The sequence below is a fragment of the Carcharhinus amblyrhynchos genome, chromosome 20 (assembly GCF_965287045.1).
Source record: "Carcharhinus amblyrhynchos chromosome 20, sCarAmb.v2.hapA, whole genome shotgun sequence".
NCBI classification, from domain to species: domain Eukaryota; kingdom Metazoa; phylum Chordata; class Chondrichthyes; order Carcharhiniformes; family Carcharhinidae; genus Carcharhinus; species Carcharhinus amblyrhynchos.
Window position 1 is genome coordinate 9,629,969 of NC_137343.1, and position 25,278 is coordinate 9,655,246.

General features: G+C 41.1%; 1 protein-coding gene across 1 annotated transcript in view; it reads left to right on the forward strand.

The window, feature by feature from the left end:
- Positions 1–25,278, forward strand: part of LOC145355743 (ubiquitin-conjugating enzyme E2 L3) — a 51,959-nt gene that overhangs the window by 6,106 nt on the left and 20,575 nt on the right. The window contains exon 2 of the mRNA XM_080208074.1: positions 8,287–8,382. Coding sequence (XP_080064200.1) covers positions 8,287–8,382 — 96 coding nt within the window. The remainder of the gene's footprint in view (positions 1–8,286; positions 8,383–25,278) is intronic.

Genomic DNA, 25,278 nt, shown 5'->3' on the forward strand with positions numbered 1-25,278 from the left:
TCATAAGGAGGAGGTGTTAGTAATTCTGGAAAGTGTGAAAATATATAAGTCCCTTGGGCTGGATAGGATTTATCCTAGGATTCTCTGGGAGGCTAGAGAGGAGATTGCAGAGCCTTTGGCTTTGATCTTTGTCGTCATTGTCTACAGGAATAGTGCCAGAAGGCTGGAGGATAGCAAATGTCCCCTTGTTTGAGAATGGGAGTAGAGACAACTCTGGTAACCATAGACCAGTGAGCCTTACTTCTGTTGTGTGCAAAGTTTTGGAAAGGATTATAAGAGATAGGATTTATAATCATCTAGAAAGGAATAATTTGATTAGGAATAGTCAACATGGTTTTGTGAAGGGTAGATCGTGCATCACAAACCCATTTGAGTTCTTTGAGAAGGTGTCCAAAGAGTTGGATGAGGGTAAAGCAGTTGGTATGGTGTAAATGAATGTCAGTTAAGTGTTTGATAAGGTTCCCCAGGGTAGGCTATTGCAGAAAATACGGAGGCATGGGATTGAGGGTGGTTTGGGTCAGAAATTGGCTAGCTGTAAGAAGACAGGGTGGTGGTTGATGGGAAATGTTCATCCTGGAGTTTAATTACTAGTGGTGTACCGCAAGGATCTGTTTTGGGGCCACTGCTGTTTGTCATTTTTATAAATGACCTGGATGAGGATGTAGAAGGATGCATTAGTAAATTTGCGGATGACATTAAAGTCAGTGGAGTTGTGGACAGTGCAGAAGGATGTTGCAGGTTACGGAGGGACATAAATAAGCTGCAGAGCTGGGCTGAGAGGGGGAAAATGGAGTTTAATGTGGAAAAGTGTGAGGTGATTCACTTTGGGCTAATGGTAAGATACTTGGTAGTGTGGATGAGCAGAAAGATCTTGGTGTCCATGTGCATAGATCCCTGAAAGTTGGCACTCAGATTGAGAGGGTTGTTAAGAAGGCATACGGTGTGTTAGCTTTTATTGGTAGAGGTATTGAGTTTCGGAGCCATGAGGTCATGTTGCAGCTGGACAAAACTCTGGCGCGGCCACACTTGGAGTATTGCATAGAGTTCTGGTCGCTGCATTATAGGAAGGATGTGGAAGCATTGGAAAAGGTGCAGAGGAGATTTACCACAATATTGCCTGGTATGGTGGGAAGGTCTTGAGGAACGGCTGAGAGACTTGAGGCTGTTTTCATTAGAGAGAAGATGATTAAGACGTGACTTAATAGAGGCCTACAAGATGATCAGAGGATTAGATAGAGCGGACAGTGAGAGCCTTTTTCCTCGGATGGTGATGGCTAGCATGAGGGACGTAGCTTTAAATTGAGGGGTAATAGATATAGGACAGATGTCAGAGGTGGGTTCTTTACTCAGAGTAGTAAGGGCATGAATGCCCTGCCTGCAACACTAGTGGATTTGCCAACATTAAGGGAATTTAAATGGTTATTGGATAAACGTATGGATGACCTTGGAATAATGTAGGTTAGATGGGCTTTAGATTGGTTTTCGTAGGTCGACGCAACATCGAAGGCCGAAGGGCCTGTACTGCGCTGTAATGTTCTATGTTCTAAGATTTCACCAAATTGTGTCACCGTCATCAAATATGTGCTAATGGTGCTGCAACTCATTTCCAATTTTTATTTATATAAAATTTTGAGTGAAGTGAAAAATGCATGGATTATTGGGGTAAATATCTTCACAAAACTGGTAATCCATGAGAACTGCGCAGTCAGCCACTCTCCACTTCCAAGGGTCAGTTCCAAAAGAGTACAATGGCAGAAAGAAATGTTGATAACATAGTTGAAAGATAAGTCAGATGGTTATAAGATTCAAATGTACGAAATGGTAAAACTTTTGGGAAGGAACCAGACCAATTTGTCCAACAGTTTTAATTATAGCTTGTCAAAAACATAACTCTTCCATTTATTGATTGTTAAATTTGCTTTGGAATGTAGAAAAGGACAGATCAGCATGTGCTCCCTCCAGTTTGTGAACTCTTAGTTACACTGACAATTGTGTATTAAAATTACATGATTAGAATGTAGTGGACAGGAAGTTTGCAACAGTCTGTTTTGAGCTGGTTCTTGGTTAAGCACCCCCAGTTCCTTTCCTCTCGTTATCTCTGTGGTATACACTTCACATATTATTTTCGTCTGTCTGAATACAGTTGGTGTATCTCTCCAGTGACCTCTCTTCCTACTCCTACACCATTGTCTGAAGGCTCCCAGGTCCTGTTCGTGATTTACGAGCGTGTGTGTATATGTTTCTATTCTCTGCTTCTCGGGCATCAAATCCTGAGAAGACCATTATCTTTGGTCTCCATTACAAGTGTCACTCCTTTGATACTGTAGTTTGCTCTTTACCTCTTGTGGCATTATTTTTGATCTTGAGCTGAAATCCCCCTTCCTGTCTGTACCAGGGTCATATATTTCTACTTCAACTGTTGCTGCCAGAAGTCTTGTTCATCCTTTGTCATTTCCAGACTTGACTCTTCAAATGCCCTCCATGTTGTTCACCCATTCTCCTGACTTCAGAAGTTCATACTACTTTGAACCTCCGCTGTCTATCCAGTTCTGCAGTAATAAAAGCGAATCACTGCAGGTGCTGGAATCGGAAACCAAAAGAGAGAATGCTGGCAAATCTCAGCAGATCTGGCAGCATCTGTAAGGAGAGAAAAGAGTTGACGTTTCAAGTCCAGATGATCCTTTGTCAAAGCTTGAAGCGTCGGCTTTTTTCTCTCCTCACAGGTGCTGCCAGATCTGCTGAGATTTTCCAGCATTTTGTCTTCTACAGTAATCTTTGTTTGTCCATCATTCCTCTCCTCACTAACCTTCATTCATTTTCAATTAATGTATCAAACTTCAAATCACTCCACCTGAGTTCTGCAGTTCCCTCAGTATTTCCCAAAAACTCTGCTCTTTTAGTTTAGGCCTTATATTTGTTCATTCCACCATTTGTAGGTAAGATATTACAATTACTTTATAAGAAATGGGTGGCACAGTGTTTAACCCTGCTGCCTCATGGCGCCAGGGACCCGGCTTGGGTCATTCTGTGTGGAGTTTGCATGTTCTCCTAGTTCTATGTGGGTTTCCTCTGGGTGCTCCAATTTCCTCCCACAGTCTGAAAGACATGCTGTTTAGGTGCACTGGCCGTGCTAAATTCTCCCTCAGTGTACCCAAACAGGTGCTGGAGTGTGGTGACTAGGGGATTTTCGCAGTAACTTCATTACATTGTTAATGTAAGCCTACTATTGACACTAATAAATAAACTTTAAATCTTCAAGTTTAATGACTCTGTGGAAGTGGATGCGATTTTTAAACAGTCTGTGCATCTTGGATGACGATGGCCAGATGGCGATTTGACCCAGTATTTAAGTTATTTTTATGCCTTCGCAGTGCAAACAAATGAAAAATTCAGGTTTTAGCATGCGATTCTAATTTACAATGCATGTTGTCATCTGTTTCAAGTAAATTCTCTTTTTGACTGTCAACATTGAGAGAGATGACATTTAAACTTATCGTGACATTTGCAGACTGTCTGCAGTTTGTATGCTTATTTAGGTCTCATTTACATAGGAATTTCATTTGGCCAAAGTGTATTGTAAGCAAAATACACAACTACAGAACCTGAATTGAAACTCATGCTGACCATTGTGTACTTGTGACGTCACTAAATTGAGATTAGCTCAGTTTTCTGATTAGAAATTTAGTTCCATGGGTAATCTGTCATTTATATATTTTGCTTCACTGTTTTTAAATAAGTTTGTCAAATTTCAGGTATGATTTAAAAGAAAATAATTTACAGAATGTGGGTATAATTGCCCTTCAGATGGTGGGGTGAGCTGTCTTCTTGGACTGCTGCAGTTCACATGGTGTAGGTACACACACAATTCTATTAGACAGCGAATTCCAGGATTTTGACCCAGTGACATTGCAGAGGTTTATATAGTGTTGTATTCTTGTATCTGAGCTATGGAATGAATTTTGCTTAGAACTTGCAATGAGTATCCAGTCACAGTCATTACAGCCCAAAAGGAGGCCATTTGGTCCATCAATTCCATACCAGCTTGCGGCAGAGCAGTTGTTTCACGTCCATTCTCCTGCTGTATATTCAGGCGCTTGCATGTTTATTTCCCTCCTATGTCCCTAATTTTCCTTTTGTAATTGCTTATCACCTCTGCTTCCATCACCCTTTATGGGCAGCAAGTTCCAAGTCATCTGTGTGTTTAAAAAAAAATCTTCCTCATAGTCGACCTGCAACTCTTGCCCAAAACATTAAATCTGTGGTCCTTATTCCCTGTATGATCAGCTGATGGCAAAGGCTTTCTTTGTCTATCTTAATTAAACTTAACATAATCTTATACACCTTCATCAAATCCACCCTATTTCACCCTTGCTCCAGAGAGAACAGCTTCAGCTTCTGCAACCTAAGCTAAACTCCTGCATTCCTGAAAACATCTGGTCAATGTTCTCTGTCCCCTTCTGGAGGGTCTTTGCCGTTGGTCTGCATCCTTCTGGAGGGTCCTTGCCATCGCTGTGCTCCCACTTGCAGATCCTCACATCATAAGAACTAGGAGCAGGGGTAGGCCACCTGGCCCCTCGAGCCTGCTCCGCCATTCAATAAGATCATGGCTGATCTTTTCATGGATTCAGCTGTACTTGCCCACCCGCTCACCGTAGCCCTTATTCCGTTACTGTTCAGAAATTTATCTATCCTTGCTTTAAAAACATTCAGTGAGGTAGCCTCAACTGTTCACTAGGCAGGGAATTCCACAGACTCAATACTTTGTGTGAAGAAGTTCCTCCTTGATTCAGTCCTAAATCTGCTTTCGCTAATGCTAAGGCCATGCCCCCCAGTTCTAATTTCACCTTCCAGTGGAAAAAAATTGCCCTGCTTCTATCTTACCTATTCCCTTCATAATCTTTTATGTTTCTATAAGATCCCCCCCCTCGTTCTTCCAAATTCCAGTGAGTATAGTCCTACTCTACTCAGTCTGTCCTCATCAGCCAATCCTCTCAACTCTGCAGTTACCCTAGTGAATTTCCTCTGTACCCTCTCCAGCACCGGTACATCCAGTATGCATCTTTCCCATATAAGCACTACTTTCACAACAGTGGCTCCCTCCCAACGCAATCTTCCTTGTGTAGTCAGTCATACCTGTGCATATTATAGACCTGTATTTTTTAATCGATGGAAAACATTATGAAATCTGAAAACTGTTTATCCAGCATTGTTTGACAGTGGGAAGCAGGTTGTGAAGGGCTGCTGTACTTGGTCAAAATAATTTTTGTGTTTCACTTGTCTCAACCTCTTAGTGCAGGACTTGTAGTTTATTTACATATTTGATGAGGTTCAAAGTTCTTGCATTTGGCACACCAAAGTAAACTGTGCACTCTGTGTAAGTTAAAAGTCCACCTTCTCCCAGAGAGCAAATAAGTGGTGTTGGGGACAATTGCTTTAAGTGCTATGCATATAGCAGATAGCAGATTTTAACATTGTTACTTCACAGCGTTTTCAGAGCCATGTTCTATTGTTGACGAACATTGATAACACGATCACTAAGAAATTCAGAAAAGGTGGATAAAGCAATAAGTTCGCAAGGGGTTTTAATGGATAAAGTGCACCACACTCAAGACAAAAATAAACAATCTTTGGACTGTTGGCCTATTGGGAATAAAAAGAAAAAATGAATCTCGTATCGTTCTTACGGACGTTGGACAGCTGTCATGGTTAGACTTGGCAATGATGCATGTGCAATTGCATTGGCTGCAAACATGTTTTTCAAGCTCACTTCTAAAGAATATGGAGAAGTAATGAAGTATTGTTCCATTCCTGGGTGGTCCACCTTTATAATCCACCACTGTCGGCTGGGGCATTGAGTTTAAAATTTGGCAAGTCATGTTGCAGCTTTATAGAACCTTAGTTAGGCTGCACTTGGAATATAGTGTTCAATTGTGGTCGCCACACCACCAGAAGGATGTGGAGGATTTGGAGAGGGTACAGAAAAGATTTACCAGAATGTTGCCTGAGGAAAGGTTGGAGAAACTTGGTTTGTTCTCATTGGAACGATGGAGGTTGAGGGGAAACCTGATAAGAGTCCACAAGATTGAGAGGCATGGACAGTGGATAGTCAAAACTTTTTCGCAGGGTGGAAGAGTCAATTACTAGGGGGGGCCACAGGTTTAAGATGCGAGGGGCAAGGTTTAAAGGAGATGTTCGAGGCAGATTTTTAACAGAGTAGTGGGTACCTGGAATTTGTTGCCAGGGGAGATAGTGGAAGCAGATACAATAGTAACTTTTAAGGGGCATCTTGACACATGCGTGAATAGGATGGGAATAGAGGGATATGGTCCCAGGAAGTGTAGCGGGTTTTAGTTCAGTCAGGCAGCATGGTCGGTGCAGACTTGGAGGGCTGAAGGGCCTGTTCCTGTGCTGTAATTTTCTTTGTTCTTGTGAAAATAGGGTTAAAAGAACAATTGCTTTAATAATTATTTTATATAGAAAAAAATATTTTCTTGTCATAAATTTAAGTTACAAACTTGTGCTTCCTTAGAAGCCTATTACGTGCAATCCTTCTAACTTCCTCTTGAATGATTTTTTTTACCTCAGTGACTGTTCAGTATCTAGTGATCATTCTGATTATTAATCTACACTGGTATCATTCCTTACTGTACTCTCCTTTGTTTTGCTGTCATTGTTTAACTTGAACTAATGTCATGCATCTACCTTTTTTATCCTACTTTGTAACTTTTGTTGAGATTATAATTTTTTTTCTAACCTTGTAACCAAAAACTCTGATTTTACAGATCAGTTTCGTCTTTCTCTGCACTGTTTCCTGGGTGTGGACATATTTTTTGAGCCTTAGAACTGAACACTGTTGAAGATGCAGCCTGATTAAGCAGAATGGCACTTAATCATGGCTATTTCGGATTTGCACTGTACTGTACAACACAGTGCAGTATGTTTTATTGCTTTCTGCTGCATATAAATGGCCTACGTATGATTATTTTGCTTTTGACTTAATCGTTTGACTTTCTGGGCCACTAAGCTGTACTGTTCTTGAGGAACAGGAAGTGCCATTTTCTGAGCGGAACAAAGAGTTTGAGGTCTTACTCCTTTTGTTAAATTAAGTGGTGAGTAGCTGATATCACCAGCATTGCCACTGAAATGAAAAACATTGAGAGGGGAGCGCAACAATGGATTGACCTGAGAATCCTGGTGGGCCGTACGTTCATATTAAATGCATGTTTTTAGTTTTACCTTGCATCATTTGTTTATTTAAAGAATCATAAAATGTGAAAGCACCATTTGGTCCAAGACATTTTTCTCCATGAACCACCTAATTGATTATATTTTCTTGCTCACTACCTTTCTCTTTCTAATATTTTTCTTTTTTAAGCAGCAGTAATTCTCTTTAACAAATTAATAAACTCCATTTCAATAGTGTCTTTATCAAAAATAGTTCTACATATCTAAGCACTCTTTGAAAAGAATCTTTTCCTAATCTCTAAATTTGTCTCCTTACTACTATCCTACCAACCAGTGGAAACCTGTAATAAGTATGTAACTCACATAAATAAGCTTGAAGATCCGGATCAGGTCACGTTTTAAACTTTTTTGTGTGCAAATTTAATTCTTTGATATTTTGAGGATTCTTTTTAATCTTTTTTCATTATAATTTGTGTAGTGTTCATATATAATTGTCAACAAACTAGATTCAGAAAATTGAGAGCCTATAAATCACTGCCTTAATTTCTGTACCTTGTGGAATTCAAGTAAATGAGAATATGACAATTTTCCTAATGACAACAATGGCAGGTTGTGATTATGGTAGATTTTAGATTTGTGGGATGGCACAGTGGTTAGCACTGCTGTCTTAGTGGCACTGACCTGGGTTCAATTCCGGCCTCAGCTGACTATGTGGAGTTTGTACATTCTTCCTGTGTTGGTATTGGTTTCTTTTGGGTGTTCAATTTCCTCCCACGCTCTAAAGATCTGTGGATTAGGTTGATTGACCATGGTAAATTTCCCCTTATTGTCTTTCGATGTACAGGTTAGGGGGAGTGGCAGGATAAATACGGGGGGATAGGACCTGGTGCAGTTGGTGCAGACTTGGTGGGCCGAATGGCCTTCTCCTGCACTAGAAACTCCAATATAATATTCCATGTAAAAAAAAAGTTACATTTTTGTTACAATTCTATGTTGGCTCCTGAGATATGTCATGATTGTCAGAGGGAGTGGGATTAACAATATCCAGATTCTGTTGTAGAGCTGTTCTCTGTATTCTACCTGGTGTTTTGTATTTTGCAGGAACTTGAAGAAATCCGCTCGTCTGGAATGAAGAATTTCCGTAATATCCTAGTGGATGACACAAATGTATTCTATTGGCAAGGACTTATTGTTCCTGTAAGTAGGCTGTTCATTCTCCAATAATACAGTTTTATAATTGATAATTATTTTGTTCATGTTTTGTTTTCAAGCCTCATCCACTATTAATTTAAAGTCAGTGTTGTAATGCAAAGAATGATATGTCAGCTTCCAGAAATTAAATACCTACCAATAACAGCTTGATGTTGCCTTTTTTCCTCCTAAAAAGTGAGTTTGCTGGAATTTAAAAGAAAATCTTTTTCTTGCAATTCTGTTTACTGCGTTTGAGCTGAATAATGGGATCATTATATGATTACCTGTATATCAAGGCAATATAATGCCGAGAGGTGTGAGCTGGCCCTGTGTCGCATTTCACAGTTGCTAGTCTGAAACCTGTCCAAGTAGAGCAGCTAGTTCCTATTTCAGAACCACAAAGCGACTGCAGTTGACCAACTTAGCTCCACTGTTTGTTGCACGTGGGCTAAGCATTCCAAGGTTAGCTCGATAACGTTGCAAAGCTGAAATTTCTGCTCCAACGATCTGTACGGTCCAGTTTAAAAGAGACAAGTTACTTAGATTGGCAGATGTGCTGCTGCCATCTCAAATAGCCAAGGACTTGTGTTTTAGAGGAAACCATGGGTAATTTGTTCAGATATTGTCGGATGATAATGAGCTTCATTTGAAGAATTGCATGATTGCCATTAGTGGACTTGTTGTATAGAATAGAAACTTTCAGTAAATTTAATTATTTACCAGTCATGCATCCTTTGGTTACATAAAGTGCGAATTGTATTATTGATCATGCCTTTAGAAAAAATATATTGGGCACCCTATTTTGGGAATGCTTGTTGACTATTGCAATATGCCAGGAATTGTTTAGTTTTATACTCCTTGCCACTTTCAAGTGTCTCCTTTTTTCTTGCTTCTCTCCTGATTGTGCCATAAAATCATATACAAACTATCACAATCAAAATCGCGAATGATTAAACTTGTGGTCCCACTTCCTGTGTGGACTCGGCCAGTAAATGTTGGCAGTATGTTAAACTGTAGACCCATTTTAATCACCCAGCACCCAGTGTATTATTCAGTAAGAATCATTGCGACCCTGGCTGCTTTTGGTTAGAATTTTAGTGTTGACCAACACTAATTTTGAATATTGCCTTAGGATTACCTGTGAAATGCGACACAGGGCCAGCTCACACCGCTTGGCCTTATACTTTCTTGATATCTAAACCACTGAACTGGTGGGTTGGGCATCTGTTTGTCCCAGTTAAAGGGAATTGTCTGGTTGGCGTAAAAGGTCAGGCTACTGCTTGGTTCAAAATCCTAACCTTTCAACTAAGTGCAAGAGTGCCAGCAGATCATAGTCTTCCTTTCCCTCTTTCTCTTCCCCTCCACTCGCTTCAATTTTGGGGAATATCACATCAAAAATAGGAGCAGATGTAATACATTTTGCTCCTCAAACCATTGCAACCATTCGTTAAGATGATAGTTGATCTTTTATTTCAAATTTTCCACCCTGATCCTAGAATGCTTGATTGATTCCCTTGGTGTCCAAAAATTCCAAATATCAATCTCAGTCTTCAATGTATTCAAGAGCCCTCTGGTTCCAAAGAATTCCAAAGATTCACCCTGAGTGAAGAAATCTCTCATTCAGTTGTGAAATGGCTGACCCGTTGTGTTCCACACTGTGATTCCAAATTCTAGATTTTGCAGGCATGGAAATAAGCCTCTCACATTTATCTTGTTAAACAAAGAGCAAAGAAAATTACAGCACAGGAACAGGCTCTTCGGCCCTCCAAGCCTGCACCGACCATGCTGCCTGGCTCAACTAAAACCCCCTACCCTTCCGGGGACCATATCTCTCCATTCTCATCTTATTCATGTATTTGTCAAGATGCCCCTTAAAGGTCACTATTGTATCCGCTCCCACTACCTCCCCCAGCAACGAGTTCCAGTCACCCACCACCCTCTGTGTAAAAAAAAACTTGCCTCATACATATCCTTTAAACCTTACCCCTTGCACCGTAAACCTATACCCCCTAGTAATTGGCTCTTCTACCCTGGGAAAAAAAATTCTGACTATCTGCTCTATTCATGCCTCGTAATCTTGTAGACCGCTAACAGGTTGCCCCTCAACCTCTGTCATTCCAGTGAGAACAAACCAAGTTTTCTAACCTCTCCTCATAGCTAATGCCCTCCATACCAGGCAACATCCTGATAAATCTTTGTACCCTCTCCAAAGCCTCCACGTTCTTCTGGTAGTGTGGTGACCAGAATTGAACACTATATTCCAAATGCGGCCTAAGGTTCTGTAAAGCTGTGACGTGACTTGATAATTTTTAAACTCAGTGCCCCGGCCAATAAAGGCAAGCATGCCATGTGCCTTCTTGACTACCTTCTCCACCTGCGTTGCCATTTTTGGTGACCTGTGTACCTGTAAACCCAAACCTCTCTTCCTATCAATACTCTTAAGGGTTCTGCCATTTATTGTACATTTCCTATTCGTATTAGATCTTCCAAAATGCATTACCTCACATTTGTCCAGATTAAACTCCATCTGTCCTCTCTCCGCCCAAGCTTCCAACTGATCTATATCCTGCTGTATGCTCTGATGGTCCTCATCACTATTCACAACTCCATCAATTTCTAAGTCATTTGCAAACTTACTAATTAAACCAGTTACATTTTCCTCCAAATCATTTACATATATTACAAATAGCAAAGGTCCCAGCACTGATCCCTGAGGAATGCCACTTGTCACAGCCCTCCATTCAGAAATGCACCCTTCTACTGCTACCCTCTATCTTCTATGACTGAGCCAGTTTTGTATCCACCTCGCCAGCTCATCTCTGATCCCATGTGGCTTCGCCTTCAGCACCAGTCTGCCACGAGGGACCTTGTCAAAGGCCTTACTGAAATGCATGTAGACAACATCCACTGCCCTACCCTCATCAACCATCTTCGTCACTTGCTCGAAAAACTTGACCCAACACCCCCCGCCCCCACCCGCTTTCACAAAACCATGTTGCCTCTTGCTAATATGTCTACTTTATTTCCAAGTGGGAATAAATCCTGTCTTGAAGAATCCTCTCCAATAATTTCCCTACCACTGATGTAAGGCTCACTGGCCTGTAATGATCTGGATTATTCTTGTTACTCTTCTTAAACAAGGAACAACATTGGCTATTCTCCAATGCTGTGGGACCCCTATCCAGTGAGGATACAAAGATTTCTCTCAGCCCCAGCAATTTCCTCCCTTGCCTCTCTCAGTATTTTGAGGTATATCTCATCAGGCCCTGGGGACTTAATGTTTCTTAAGAACCCCAATACCACCACCTTCTAAGTTTTTTTATGTTTTAGTGAGATCATCTCTTATTCTTTTATGCTTAGCCTTTCTTTGTTGAACAGTACTCCTGTCTTTGTAAGCAATCCATTGATTTTGTTGCATTCCCTCTAAGACAGGTATATCCATCCAAATAAGAACATAATGTAAGAAATAGGAGCAGGAGTAGGCTATCTAGCCCTTTGAGCCTGCCCTGCCATTCAATAAGATCATGGCTGATCTGAAGTGGATCAGTTCCACTTTCCCTCTTTCTCCCCATAACCCTTAATTCCCCTGTCTATCAGAAACCTATCTACCAGTGACTTAAATATATTTAGCGAGGTAGTCTCCACCACTTCAACAGGCAGAGAATTCCAGAGATTCACCTCCCTTTGAGTGAAGAAGTTCCTCCTCAACTCTGATCTAAACTGCCCCCCCTTATCTTGAGGCTGTGTCCCCTAGTCCTGCTATCCTTTCTAAGCGGGAAGACTCTCTCTACCTCTACCCTATCCATCCCCTTCATTATCTTATACGTCTCTATAAGATCCCCCCTCATCCTTCTAAACTCCAACGAGTACAGACCCAGTCTATTTAGTCTCTTCATAGTCTAACCCCCTCATCTCCGGTATCAGCCTAGTGAACCTCCTCTGCATTCTCTCCAAGGCAAGTGCGGTGACCAAAACTGCACACAGTACTCCAGCTATGGCCTCACCAGTACCCTGTACAGTTGCGGCAAGACCTCCCTACTTTTATATTCTATCCCCGTCGCTATAAAGACCAACATTCCATTTGCCTTCTTGATCACCTGCTGTACCTGCAGACTGGGTTTTTGTAACTCGTGCAATTGGACCCCCAGGTCCCTCTGCACCGTAGCATGCTGCAGCTTTTCGCCTTTTAAATAATCCCTCCTACAATTATTTCTGCCAAAGTGGATAACCTCACACTTGCTAACATTATACTCCATCTGCCAGGTCCTCGCCCACTCGCTCAGCCTATCTAGATCCCTCTGCAGACTTTCCACACCCTTCACGCAATTTGCTTTTCCACTCATCTTCGTGTCATCAGCAAATTTCGACACCCTACACTCAGCCCCCTCGTCCAGATCATCTATATAAATGGTAAACAGTTGAAGCCCCAGCACCGATCCCTGTGGCACTCCACTAGTCTCCAACCAGAATAGCACCCATCGATACCAACTCTCCGCTTCCTATTAGACAGCCAATCCTCTATCCGCGCTAACACCTTACCCCCAAATCTGTGCACCCTAACCTTCTGTAGCAACCTTTTGTGAGGCACCTTATCAAACCCCTTTTGGAAATCTAAAAACACCACATCCACCGGTTCCCCTCTGTCTACCGCTCTGTCTTTGGGTATGGAGACCAAAACTACATTTGACTTATGGTGAGGTTTCTTTGAAACCCTGTATAATTGCTGCAAAACCTCCTTACTGTGACCTTCTAAACTCCTTGCAGTTGAAGCTGACATATCATTTGCCTTTTTAGCTGCATGCTTGACATAGGTGTTAAGTTTTTATGTACAGGAACCCCAAATTCCTCTGCATACCAGCATTTCTTAGTCTCCTTTTTCAAAGAGATTCTGCTTTTCTATTCTCCCTATTAAAATGGATAATTTCTCACTTCCCAAATGGAACGCAGGCTGCCTCCTTGTTCACTCCCTAACTTACTAATTTTGCGGACTCTGGGCCCTCCTCACATCTTATGATACTTGCCCACCTAAAGAATCTTGGATACGTTACCCTCATTTAATTCAGACTTGAAAATTACATTGATTAATTTCTTGGTTCCTCGTCCACACCCATCTCATTTTTGGTGCATTAGTTGCTGTTCTTTCACTTTGATTAGCATTTCAATTCTGACTGTACCTGCTGAAACAGTCTTCTCACTTAGGTTCACGCTGAGTGACTCTATGGCAGCCTTCCATGTAGTCCACAGTGCATATGTATCCAAAGCACACACTTTCAGATGGACACACATTGAGTCTTGGTCCAGGTTATGTGTGAAAGGTGGTTGAGGGAAGAGTCTCGCCTGCTGTTTTGTGTATGCAGACTATCTCATTTTGTTTTGCTGCTGTGAAATTGATAAAATTTGGCACTGATGATATGAGTAGCGCTATTTATACTGGACTTTAATGATCTTAATCCTCTTGAGTATGCAAATAGAACTGCACAAAAAAAATCATAATCTCTAATATATCTAGAAACAAGTTTAACTTGAATTAGGAAATTGGCTTTACACCTGTGGTTTCATGATGTATAGTAGTCTTGGGTTCTGAAAGTATACGAAACAAGAGCTCGGCTCTGATGAAAAGCCCCCTTTAGGAAAAAGGGGCAGCACGATGGCACAGTGATTAGCACTGCTGCTTCACAGCACCTGGCACCCAGGTTTGATTCCCAACATGGGTCTCTGTCTTGTGCGGCGTCTGTACGTTCTCCCTGTATCTGCGTGGGTTTCCTCCAGGTACCCCGGTTTCTTCCCACAGTTCAGAAGATGTGCTGGTTAGGTGCATTGGCCATGCTAAATTCCTCAGTGTACCCCAACAGGTGCCAGAGTGTGGCAACGAGGGAATTTTCACAGTAACTTCATTGCGATGCTCATGTAAGCCTCCTTGTGACACTTAATAAATAAACTTTTTAAACTTAAAACTAAAACAGATTAGCTTTCCAAAGTTGACAAATGGAGTTTCAGCCTTGAGTTTAATCATATTTTCAATGCCATCCTGAGGTGTTTTATGAACCAAGAAGAAATTATTCACAAGCTTTTCAGGATTTTGCCTCAACGGTCGAACCTTGATTATAATTGCCTGTATAATGTTTTTCCCAAACTATCCATTTCCCCTGCAATAACTGTTCCCTAATTATTTTAAGTTAATACTTCAATCTGTCGTAATGTTCAGTTGGTATAAATATCTGCAATATATAGGTGCAAACATAGGTGTTTCAAAGGTGCGTAGGTGCAGCAAACATAGGTGTTTCAAAGCCTTTAAGGGTGGTATTTGACAAATTTATTAGTGTCACAAGTAAGCTTGCATTAACACTGCAATGAAGTTACTGTCAAAATCCCCTAGTCGCCACACTCCGGTGCCTGTTCGAGTATACTGAGGGAGAATTTAGCATGGTCGGTGCACCTAAGCAGCATGTGTTTTAGACTGTGGGGAGAAAGCAGAGCACCCGCAGGAAACCTATGCACATGGGGAGAATGTGCCTACTCTGCACAGAGCGACCCAAGTCGGGAATTGAGCCCTGTTGCCTGGCGCTGTGAGGCAGCAGTGCTAACCATTGTGCTACCATGGAAAGTCTGCATTCCGCTTTTAAAATTATTTTGTCGAGTGAATGTACAAGTACTTCATCTTTTTGTTCAAGGACTGGATACCACTGGTGAAATCTAAACTAGATCAAATTAACCAACGTGCATTGGTCAGATAGTAAGCACTGTTCTCTGGATTAACTTCTCCTTTGGTTGTCAGTTTCATTAAAAACCACCAGGACAATTCACTTTCTGGAAGTGTTCTAAACAGCTTACTGGAGAACATGCAGTTTGCATTAATACATTTAACGCTTGTGAAAGAATGTAGCTAAAATGTTGCTTAGTTGATTTACTTCGCTTTCAACCACGTAACTAGAATTTTCAGCTTTGATCCAGTTAAGGGCTTCAAAAGAGAATTGTCTGGAGAGAAGATTTTACAGGGTCATGGGAATAGTGTGGGGAATGGGATAAGTGAATTGCTCAGGGCAGCACGTTTGGTTAGCACTACTGTCACACGGCACCAGAGACCTGTGTTTGATTCTCACTTGGGTCAGCGCCTGTGTGGAGTGTACATGTTCTCTTCGTGCCTGTGTGGGTTTCTCTCAGTCCAAAAGACATGCTGGTAAGGCGTGTTGGCTGTGCTAAATTCTCCTTCGGTGTACCCAAACAGGCACCAGAATATGGTGACTAGGGGATTTTCACAGTGACTTCATTGCAGTGTTAATGTAAGCCTAGTTGTAACAGTAATAATTCAATTTTTAAACTTTTAGAAGTTAAAACTTTAAATGTGTCGAATGGCCTCCTTTGCTGTAACTGTTCTCTGATTTAATGAGTTTTCTCAAAGTATTCAGCATATAAAAAAACTTAAGATTTTGAGTTTGAGACTTAGTCCAGCAGCAACTTCTGTGACCTACTTGGGGTGTTAAAGTGTGACAATTTTTTTTGAAAAAGGGAAAGCAAGTCTGTTTAAAATATTAACTGGGTGATTTTTGTCCCTGCCGCATTTCTGACTAAGTTTTTGAAGTCTCATTAACAATAGTGTTTGGGTTCCCTGTTCCCCAGTGTGTCATGATTTGTGGAAGTCAGAGGTAAGTATTATTAGTTCCTTGGCACTTCCAAGTAATTAGACATTGGTGAATTGTAACAGAGGTCATAGAGCTCTTGGGTTTTGCTGTTGAGGTGCTGTTCATCAGGAAGTCTTGTATTCTACCCACCCTCCTTGCTGCACTCCATTGCGTCCCAGTAGAGTTTTAGCGGCAGTCCTTCCATTTTGAGTATGAGCCATATGTATGCAAAGTGAGGAATAGTGACAGTTCTATGAAGCCAACAGAATCAGCTCACTCAGTGCAAAATAACACGGTAACATGACGAGCACACTCAGCAGAATTGTGCATGACTTCATTTTGCCTCCTGCTTCCAGTAGTTCCAGCTAGTCTGGACAGGACTGCTTCAGGAATCTGCAGTGACACTGACATTGTTCGCAACCTACTTTGTTTGACAACACGTGAAGATGCACAGGACTGTTGAGTTAAACATGTTAATGTCCCCTGCCTTTATGAAACACATCAAATACATGAGTGTATGAAGTAGAAACAGGTGAAGGCTTTTTTATTCTTTCATGGGATGTGGGCGTCGCAGACTGGGCCAGCATTTATTGCCCATCCCTAATGGTCTTTGAACTGAGTGGTTTGCTCAGCTACTTCAAAGGACAATTAAAAGTCAACCACGTTACTGTGGCTCTGGAGTCTTGTGTAGACCACACCAGGTAAGAATGGCAGATTTCCTTCCCTAAAGGACGTTAGTGAACCTGATGGGATTTTCCAGCAGTCGATAATGGTTTCATGGTCATCTTCTATGGCTGATCTCATTGTGGTCTCCACTTTACTTTTTTGTCTAGATGTTATAACCTTGGATTTGCTTGAATCAAGAACTTATCTAACTCAACATTAAAAATATTTAATGACTCTGTTCCCAGTGCTCTCTGGTAAAGATAATTTCACAGACTACCCTTGGGGAAATAAATGATCTGATCTCCATCTTAAAGGGAGATCCCTCACTATTGAACAGTTCCATGGTTTTGGTGTTTTCCATAAGGGAAAACATGCTCTCAGCATCCACCATGCCAAGCTATCTCAGGATCTTAAATGTTGCAATAAGATCACCTCACGTTCTTCCAAATTCCAATGGTACAGGCTCAACCTGTCCAACCTTCCCTTCTAAGATGACTCTTTCATCCCAGTTTTCAGTCAAACAAACCTCCTTTGAAATGCAATTATATCCCTCCTTGCATAAGGAGATCAAAACTGTATGCTATACACCCAACGTGGCCTCTGCAATGTCCTGTACAACTGAAGCAGAGCTTCCCTATTTTTATACTCCAGTTCCCTTACAATGAATAATAGCATCACATTTGCCTTCCTAATCACCTGCACACACACACATTTTGTGATTCCTGTACCAGATCACCCAGATTCTTTTGTACCATAGAGTTCTGCGATCTCGCTATGTAAATAATATGCTGTTTTTACCTATTTTCCTGCCAGTGGATAAGTTCACTTTTTACCATTTAATACTCCAGCCCTTTTTTTCTGCTGCTCAATCTATCTATAGCCCTTTGCAGACTCCTTTGCCATCTTTCCCATCTATCTTTGTGTCATCTTCCAAGTCATTGACACAGATAATAAATATTGAAGACCCTAGTACTGATCCCTTTGGCACTCACTAGTTGTAGTTTGCCAACTGACTTGCTCCTGCTGTTTCCTGCTAGCTAATTGATCCTCTGGCCATGCTAACATTACTCCTTTTGTCATGAACACTTATTTTGTGCAGTAACTTTTGATGTGACACGTGGTCAGATGAACGTTGGAATTTGAAGTACATCACATCTCCAGGTTCCCCTTTAAAGAACTCCAGGCAAACACAATTTGCCTTTTACAAACCATCTTGTCTCTGTTTGATTGCATTAAGAATTTTGTGCCCTGTTCTAGCCTCCTTAGTAATGGATTCTAACATTTTCCCAATGACACATGGCTGGGTTAATTGGCTTATAGTTTCCTACTTTCTGTCTCTTTGCTTTAAGTAAAGTTACATTTACTATTTTCCAATTTGATGGGACCTTGCCAGATGGTAGGCAATTTTGGAAAATTACAGCCAATGCATCTACTGTCTGGGCAGCCACCTCTTTTTAAGACCATAGGTGCAGATCATCAGGTCTTAAGGATTTGTCAGCTTTTAATTGTAATAATTTTCACAGTCCTTTCTCCCTGATAATTGTGATTGTTTTAATTCCACTTTCTTTCACTTCTTGATTTATAAGTATTTCTGGGTTATTTGTGTCTTCCACAGTGAAGACAAGATGCAAAGGACTAACAATTTGGAAACTCTTACATCACACTGTTCTCCCCTTTCTCTTAGACAATTTGACACTTGAGCCTGCCCCACCATCCAGAAAGATCATGGCTGTTCTCATTATGGCCTTAAGACCCTGAACTTTCTTGCTGATCAAAAATCTGTCTCATTTGGCCTTGAATATGTTCCATGACCCAGTCTCCACAGATTCCAGGAGAAGAGAATTCCCTGGATTAGAGTCATAGAGGTATACCAGCATGGAAATAGGCCCTTCGGCCCAACTTGTCCATACCATCTTTTGTTTTTAATCACTAAGCTAGTCCCAATTGCCTGTGTTTGGTCCGTATCCCTCTATAGCCATCTTATAGCCATGTAACTGTCTCAATACTTTTTAAAAGACAAAATTGTCCCTGACTCTACCACTATCTCTGGCAACTTGTTTCAGACATTCTACCTTTTGGAAAACATTGCCCTTCTAGACCTTTTTGTATCTCCCCTCTCACCTTAAACCTATGCCCTCTAGGTTTAGACTCTCCTATCTTTGGGAAAAGATATTGACTATCTAGCTGATCTATGCCACTCGTTATTTTATAGACCTCTGTAAGATCACCCCTCAGCTTTCAACGCTCCAGAGGAAAAAAATCCCAGTCTATCCAGCCTCTTCTTGTAACTCAAACCACCAGGTCTGGGTATCATCCTAGTAATTTTTTTCTGCACACTTTCTAGATTAATAATCTTTCTATAATAGGGTGACCAAAACTATACACAGTATTCCAAGTATGGCTTACCAATGTCTTGTACAACTTCAACAAAACATCCCAACTCCTATATTCAGTGTTCTGATCAATGAAACCAAGCATGCTGAATGCCTTCTTCACTACTCTGTCCACCTGTGACTCCATTTTCAAGGAGCTTTGAATCTGTACCCTTAGATCTCTTTGTTCTGTAATTCTCCCCAGTGCCCTACCATTAACTGAGTTAGTTCTGCCCTGGTTCGATCTACTGAAGTGCGTCACCTCACGTTTATCTACATTAAACTCCATCTGCTATTTATCAGCCCACTGGCCCAGTTGATCAAGATTCCGCTGCAATCTTCAATAACCTTCTTCACTGTCCAGTATGCCATCAATCTTAGTGTCATCTGCAAACTTACTAACTATGCCTCCAAAAATCTCATTCAAATCATTAATATAAATGACAAATAATAGTGGACCCGATATCAATCCCTGAGGCACACTGCGTGTCACAGGCCTCCAGTTTGGAAAACAACCCTGTACAACCACCCTCTGTCTACAGTCATCAAGCCAATTTTGTATCCATTTGGCTACCTCACCCTGGATCCCATGAGATTTAATCATGTGCAACAACCTATGGGATTCTAGGAGAAGAAATTCCTCCTCATTGTTGCAGTCCCAGTTGATGTTATAACTGGATGGGAAGATCCCAAAATGGAACTCTGGCTCAAAAGATTGGATCTTAGAGATCCCCTCTTAACTCAGCAAGTGTGTATAGATTTTTATGTTAACATTGCATGCAAAGCATGTCCCATACTACAATGGTCCCATTAACACACACACCATCTTTTGAACTGTGGGGAGAAACCAGAGCACCCAGAGGAAACCCATGCAGGCACGAAGAGAACATGTACACTCCACACAGGCGTTGACCCAAGTGAGAATCGAATACAGGTCTCTGGTGCTGTGACAGCAGCGCTAACCAAATGTGCTGCCCTGAGCAATTCACCCATCCCATACCCCACACTGCTGGTTAGGTGCATTGGCCATGCTAAATTCTCCATCAGTGTACCCTGGAGGTGCTGTAGTATGGCGACTAGGGGATTTTCGCAGTAACTTCATTGCAACGTTAATGTAAGCATACTTGTGACACCAATAAATAAGATTTAAAAAATTTTGAACTTGTGTCGCTGTTTAAGGGGCCAGCATTCACTGTTTACTCTCTTCATATATAAGCAAAAGGTTTTATCACTTTCTTTATATTTGCTAGCTTTTTTTCTCAAATTCCAATTACTCTTAGGAACTAGCGAAGGATGATTTTAAAAAAAAGTTTTCCCAATCGTTTTGCCTAGCAATAATCTTCACTGCATTGTACATCTTTTTCTTTGATACCATCCTTATAGTGAATCCTTCTCATAGGTCTTTTTCTTAATGGAATGTTTGTTTTTGTGAATTAGCTCCGTAACTGTCTGCCGTTCCTTCCTAACATTTTATATTTTAACTTATTTTCCCAGTCCACTATAGCTAACTGTCTTCTTGCCCTTTTAATTGCTTTTAATAAGTAGGAAAATAATTTTAAGAATACTATTAAAGATACCTGACTATTCATGCATTCAGACCTTTAGGCATTTTTGCTGTGCCTAATCTCAGGTGATATATTTTTGTCAAGACTGGTATTTGCGCTCCTGTATAACATACTCAAAATGAGATCCTTCAATTTTTAATTGAGTGTATCTCACATAGAAATGGCTGTTAACTCTGCGAAGGGTTGAGGGAATGTATGAGGTTTTTTAACTGAGTTTTAATTGTGTAGAGCTTTTTGTGCTTTCAAGTTGAAACTTGCAATGGGAAGATGCATGCTTGTGATAGGATTACAATAGTTATATATTAGAGCAATGATGTGCTGCCAAATAAATGTAGATATTCAAGATGAATGATGTAGGCAAAAAGGTACATTGAGATGTGGAAGTGTGCTTCAAGCTTGCATGTTGCAGTTAAGTGCACTTTGATTATCTGATCAATTTTATGTACACATAAGGTAAAATATGTGTAGCAAAAATATCTTGATATGATTGGAAATTTAAGTCGTATTTGAATGAGAGAAGGCTATCCCAGATTTTAAAAGTTCAAGGCTAGTAACCACTGACGGACCAAATATTTTGGAGAATTTGCAGATTAGTAGTAATTTATGTAATGTTACAGTACTATCAGTTGTGACATACCTCCTATGTTCGTGTTTTCATGCGCGATGTTTTTTGGAAACCTAGTATGGGCCATTTACTAGACCAGCTGTTTCAGTAACCGATCAGTTTTAAATACTGTTTACAAGCACTCAATTCCTTTTCGTACTTAAAACTGTGCTGATGAGTAGACTGTAAGACTAGCTGGTTACTGTACCAGTTGAAAATTTCTTTCACTATTAAGTGGATGAAACAAAACTGATTACTGGAATCATAAAGCAAACTTATGAAAATTGTGTTACTGTCAAAAGGGATGGGACCTGTATGTTTGGAAGGCAGATGTCCCTGTGACTTTTCTTCATATCCTGTGATTCTTCCCTGCATAGCACCCCCAACCCTACACACACACAAACCAAAATTGTGCTTCAAGTCTAACTTCAGAGGCTTGAGCAAAGATATCTTGGTGGACATCCTGGTGCTGTACTCGAGTACTGTATTGTTGAATATGCTATATTTAGGATAATTTGCTAATCTGAAGCCCTGTCTCTCTCAAGTGGACATAAAAGATTCCAAAGAGAAACATAAGAATTATTCCCTTGCCAGTATTGCTAGTATTTGTCCCTAGATCAACATCATTATCACTGGGAATTTGTAGTGTGCAAATTGGCTCCCATTTTTTCTTGCAAGTACTTCAGAAGTGCATTGGCTTAAATGTTTTGGGACATAGTGATTTTGTGAAAGGTGCTATATTAATGTAAGCCTGCCATGCTCCATTGTAATAAGGGTGGTTACCTTATGAAAAATTGCACTTTCCTATTTGAGGTCAAACCAATAAAGAACAGGGTCTGTGACCCTGACATGGTCATCGGGTATTGGCGATCAAAGAGCTGATGATGATGAGCAGCAGCAACGAGGGAATCGAGGAACAGCAATATATTTCCAAGTCAAGTCTACAATCCAGCCACAAACCAGTGGTTCATGCCTGCAGTTAGGGGTAAATCCCACCAGGCTCTGCAGCTTATCTGCAATGGCACCAGGATTATGATATTTGGAGGGATGGTAGAATAATCTATATGAACTGCAGACAAGCAGATGGGAATGGGAAGAAATAAAAACCAAAACCTCCCAAAAATGGTCTGCAGTCCTATCCCTGCCTTGGCCACACCTTGCGTTTGGTAAGGAATAAGTGTTATTTATTTGGTGGACTGGCTAATGACAGTGAAGACCCAAAGAATAATATTTCTAGGTACTTGAATGACTTGTACACTGTGGAGTTTGGGATTGGATCAGGGGTGGTAGGATGGCACACTTCAGTTACATATGATACTCCACCCCCTCCTAGAGAATCTCTCTCAGCTGTTGTTTATAAAGAGGCAAAGATATCAAAGATGATCATTTATGAGTGGATGTAGACCTGGTGACCTGTGGATACTGGATGTGGCTTGATTTGGCCTAAGCCTGCAACCAAGCATTCAGCACCACTCCCTGGAAGTTTGCATTCTGCTACTGGGTAAACCTTTTAGAACTGAAGTGAAGAGAAATTTCTTCACCCAGATGGTTGTGAATGTGTGGAATTCCCTACCATGGAAAATAATTGAAGCAAAATGGTGTCAGATTTCAAGAAGACATTAGATATAGCTCTTGTGGCTAGAGGGATCAAGGGATATGGGGGGAATGGATCAGGATATTGAACTCAATGATCAAAATGAACGGTGGAGCAAGCTCGAAGGGCAGAATGGCCTACTCCTGCTTCTAATTTCTATGTAACTGCATGCTTCAAAACACAAGTCTGTAATATTGACATTCTGGGTAGCCCAGATGTGAAACACTAGCTCTATTCCCTCTCCACAGATGCTGTCAGACCTACAGAGATTTTCCAGCATTTTCTGTTTTTGTTCCAGATGCCAGCATCCACAGTATTTTGCTTTTATCCGTAATACTTCAGTTGTGCAGTTATGACTGGGGAGGAACAATATTTGCATTTCAGTTCATGGAACTTGTTTGGAACAAGTTTTAAATCCATGATGAGTGTTTTTTTTGGAGTACACTAAGTTGAGTTATTGTGTTTCTAAAGCTAGAAGTGGAAAATTCCTAAATTTGAAAGAAGCAAGTCCAAAGGAGATGCTTTCAATTATGTTTGTTTTTGTGTGACTAAATTTAAGCTGACTTATTTTTGAGTTTCTTCGTGGATTTCAATGTTTGATTAGTTATCTTTATGATGTTTGTTTTCCTTAAATTTGTATTTTGTTTGAACTTGCATTCTAATCAAGTTTGCTTTGTAGGAAAAATGTCTCCTAGCCTTTCGCTGTGATCTTTTGCTGATGATCATAATTTCATGTTTTCAAGTGACTTGCTTGAAATAGTTTGTCCCAGTTTACTTGACCATTGTAATATAGAAATTAGAACATGGGACAATTGAAAGCAGAGTTTTAGGCCTAATCAGTAGGTGTTTTTAAAATGCAAAGCTGTCTGACTATCTTTAATGCTTACGTAACTTTATTACCTATGTGACACTACTTCTACGTCATTAGTGTACGCTTAAATTGGACCAGCCGATGGGCAACACGACAGCTCAGTGACTATCACTGTTTGCTGTGCAGGTACGTGAATTTGGGCCAGTATCTGTGGGAGTTTGCGCATTCTCCCTGTGCTTATGTGGGTTTTCTCTGGGTCCTCTGGTTTCCTCCCACACCCCAAAGATGTGCTCTTAGGCTGATTGGTGTAATAAATTGTCCCTTAATTAATCTCCCCTCAATCTGGTTTCCAATGTGGAGTGCCATAAGCATAGACAAGGGTCATGGGTGGAAGAGGGAAAAAGGCGGCGCGGGCTCATTGGGCCGAAGGGCCTGTTTCCTGTGCTGTGTTGTTCTTTGTTCTAATCCCACATGTCCACTCTGTTCCTCTGCCCCGTTATTCCCCATTCCTTCATCAGCCCCCTTGTCTATTTTTCAATTGGGTAGCATGATGGCACAGTGTTACCATAGCTGCCTCACAACACCAGGGCCCTGGGTTCAATTCCCGACTCGGGTCACTGTCTATGTGGTGTTTTCACATCCTCCCTGTGTCTGCATGGGTTTCCTCTGGATGCTCCGGTTTTCTCCCACAATCTAATGATATGTGGGTTAGGAGGATTGGCCATGCTAAATTGTCTCTTAGTGTTAGGGGGACTAGCTGGGGTAAATGCATGGGTTTATAGGGATAGGACCTGGGTGGGATTATGGTTGATACAGACTTGATGGGCCAAATCGCCACCTCCTGCACTGTAGGATTCTATGATTACTACAGACACTACCTCTGGTAGCACATTCCTCATGACAGAGTTCTTCCTGCTCTTTGCCCTAATACTCTTGGATTTAATAATTATTCTACACACTTGAAACAAGTGGAATCAGTCTGTTTCTAACAATCTAACTCAGCTCCACTTACCCGCCTGCTCACCATAACCCTTAATTCCTCTACTGTTCAAAGATATATTTATCCTTGCCTTAAAAACATTTAACAAGTTAGCTTCAACTGCTTCACTGGGCAGGGAATTCCACAGATTCACAACCTTTTGTGTGAAGGAGCTTCTCCTCAACTCAGTCCTAAATCTGCTGCCCCTTATTTTGAGGCCATGCCCCCTAGTCCTAGTTTCACCTACCAGTGGAAACAACCTCCCTGCTTCTATCTTATCTATTCCCTTTGTAATCTTATGAGTCTATAAGATCTTCCCTCATTCTTCTGAATTTCAATGAATATAGTCCCAGTCTACTTAGTCTCTCCTATTAAACAAATGAGAGCAGATCAGAGGCTAGGAATCCTGTAGCAAGTAACTTTCTCCTGATTTTTACAAAGTCTGTCCACCATCTACATGGCACAGCTCCGGAGTATGATGGAACACCCCCCACTTGTCTGGAAGAATACAGCTCCAACAAGGCAAGAGGCTCAATACCATCCAGGACAAAATAACTTGCTTGATTGCCCCCCACCCCCACCTCTCCACTGCTGATGCACAGTGGCAACCAGGTGCATCATCTGAAAGGTATCCTGCAAGAACTCACCAAGGCTTCTTAGACAGCACCTTGCAAACCCATGACAGCTGCCAT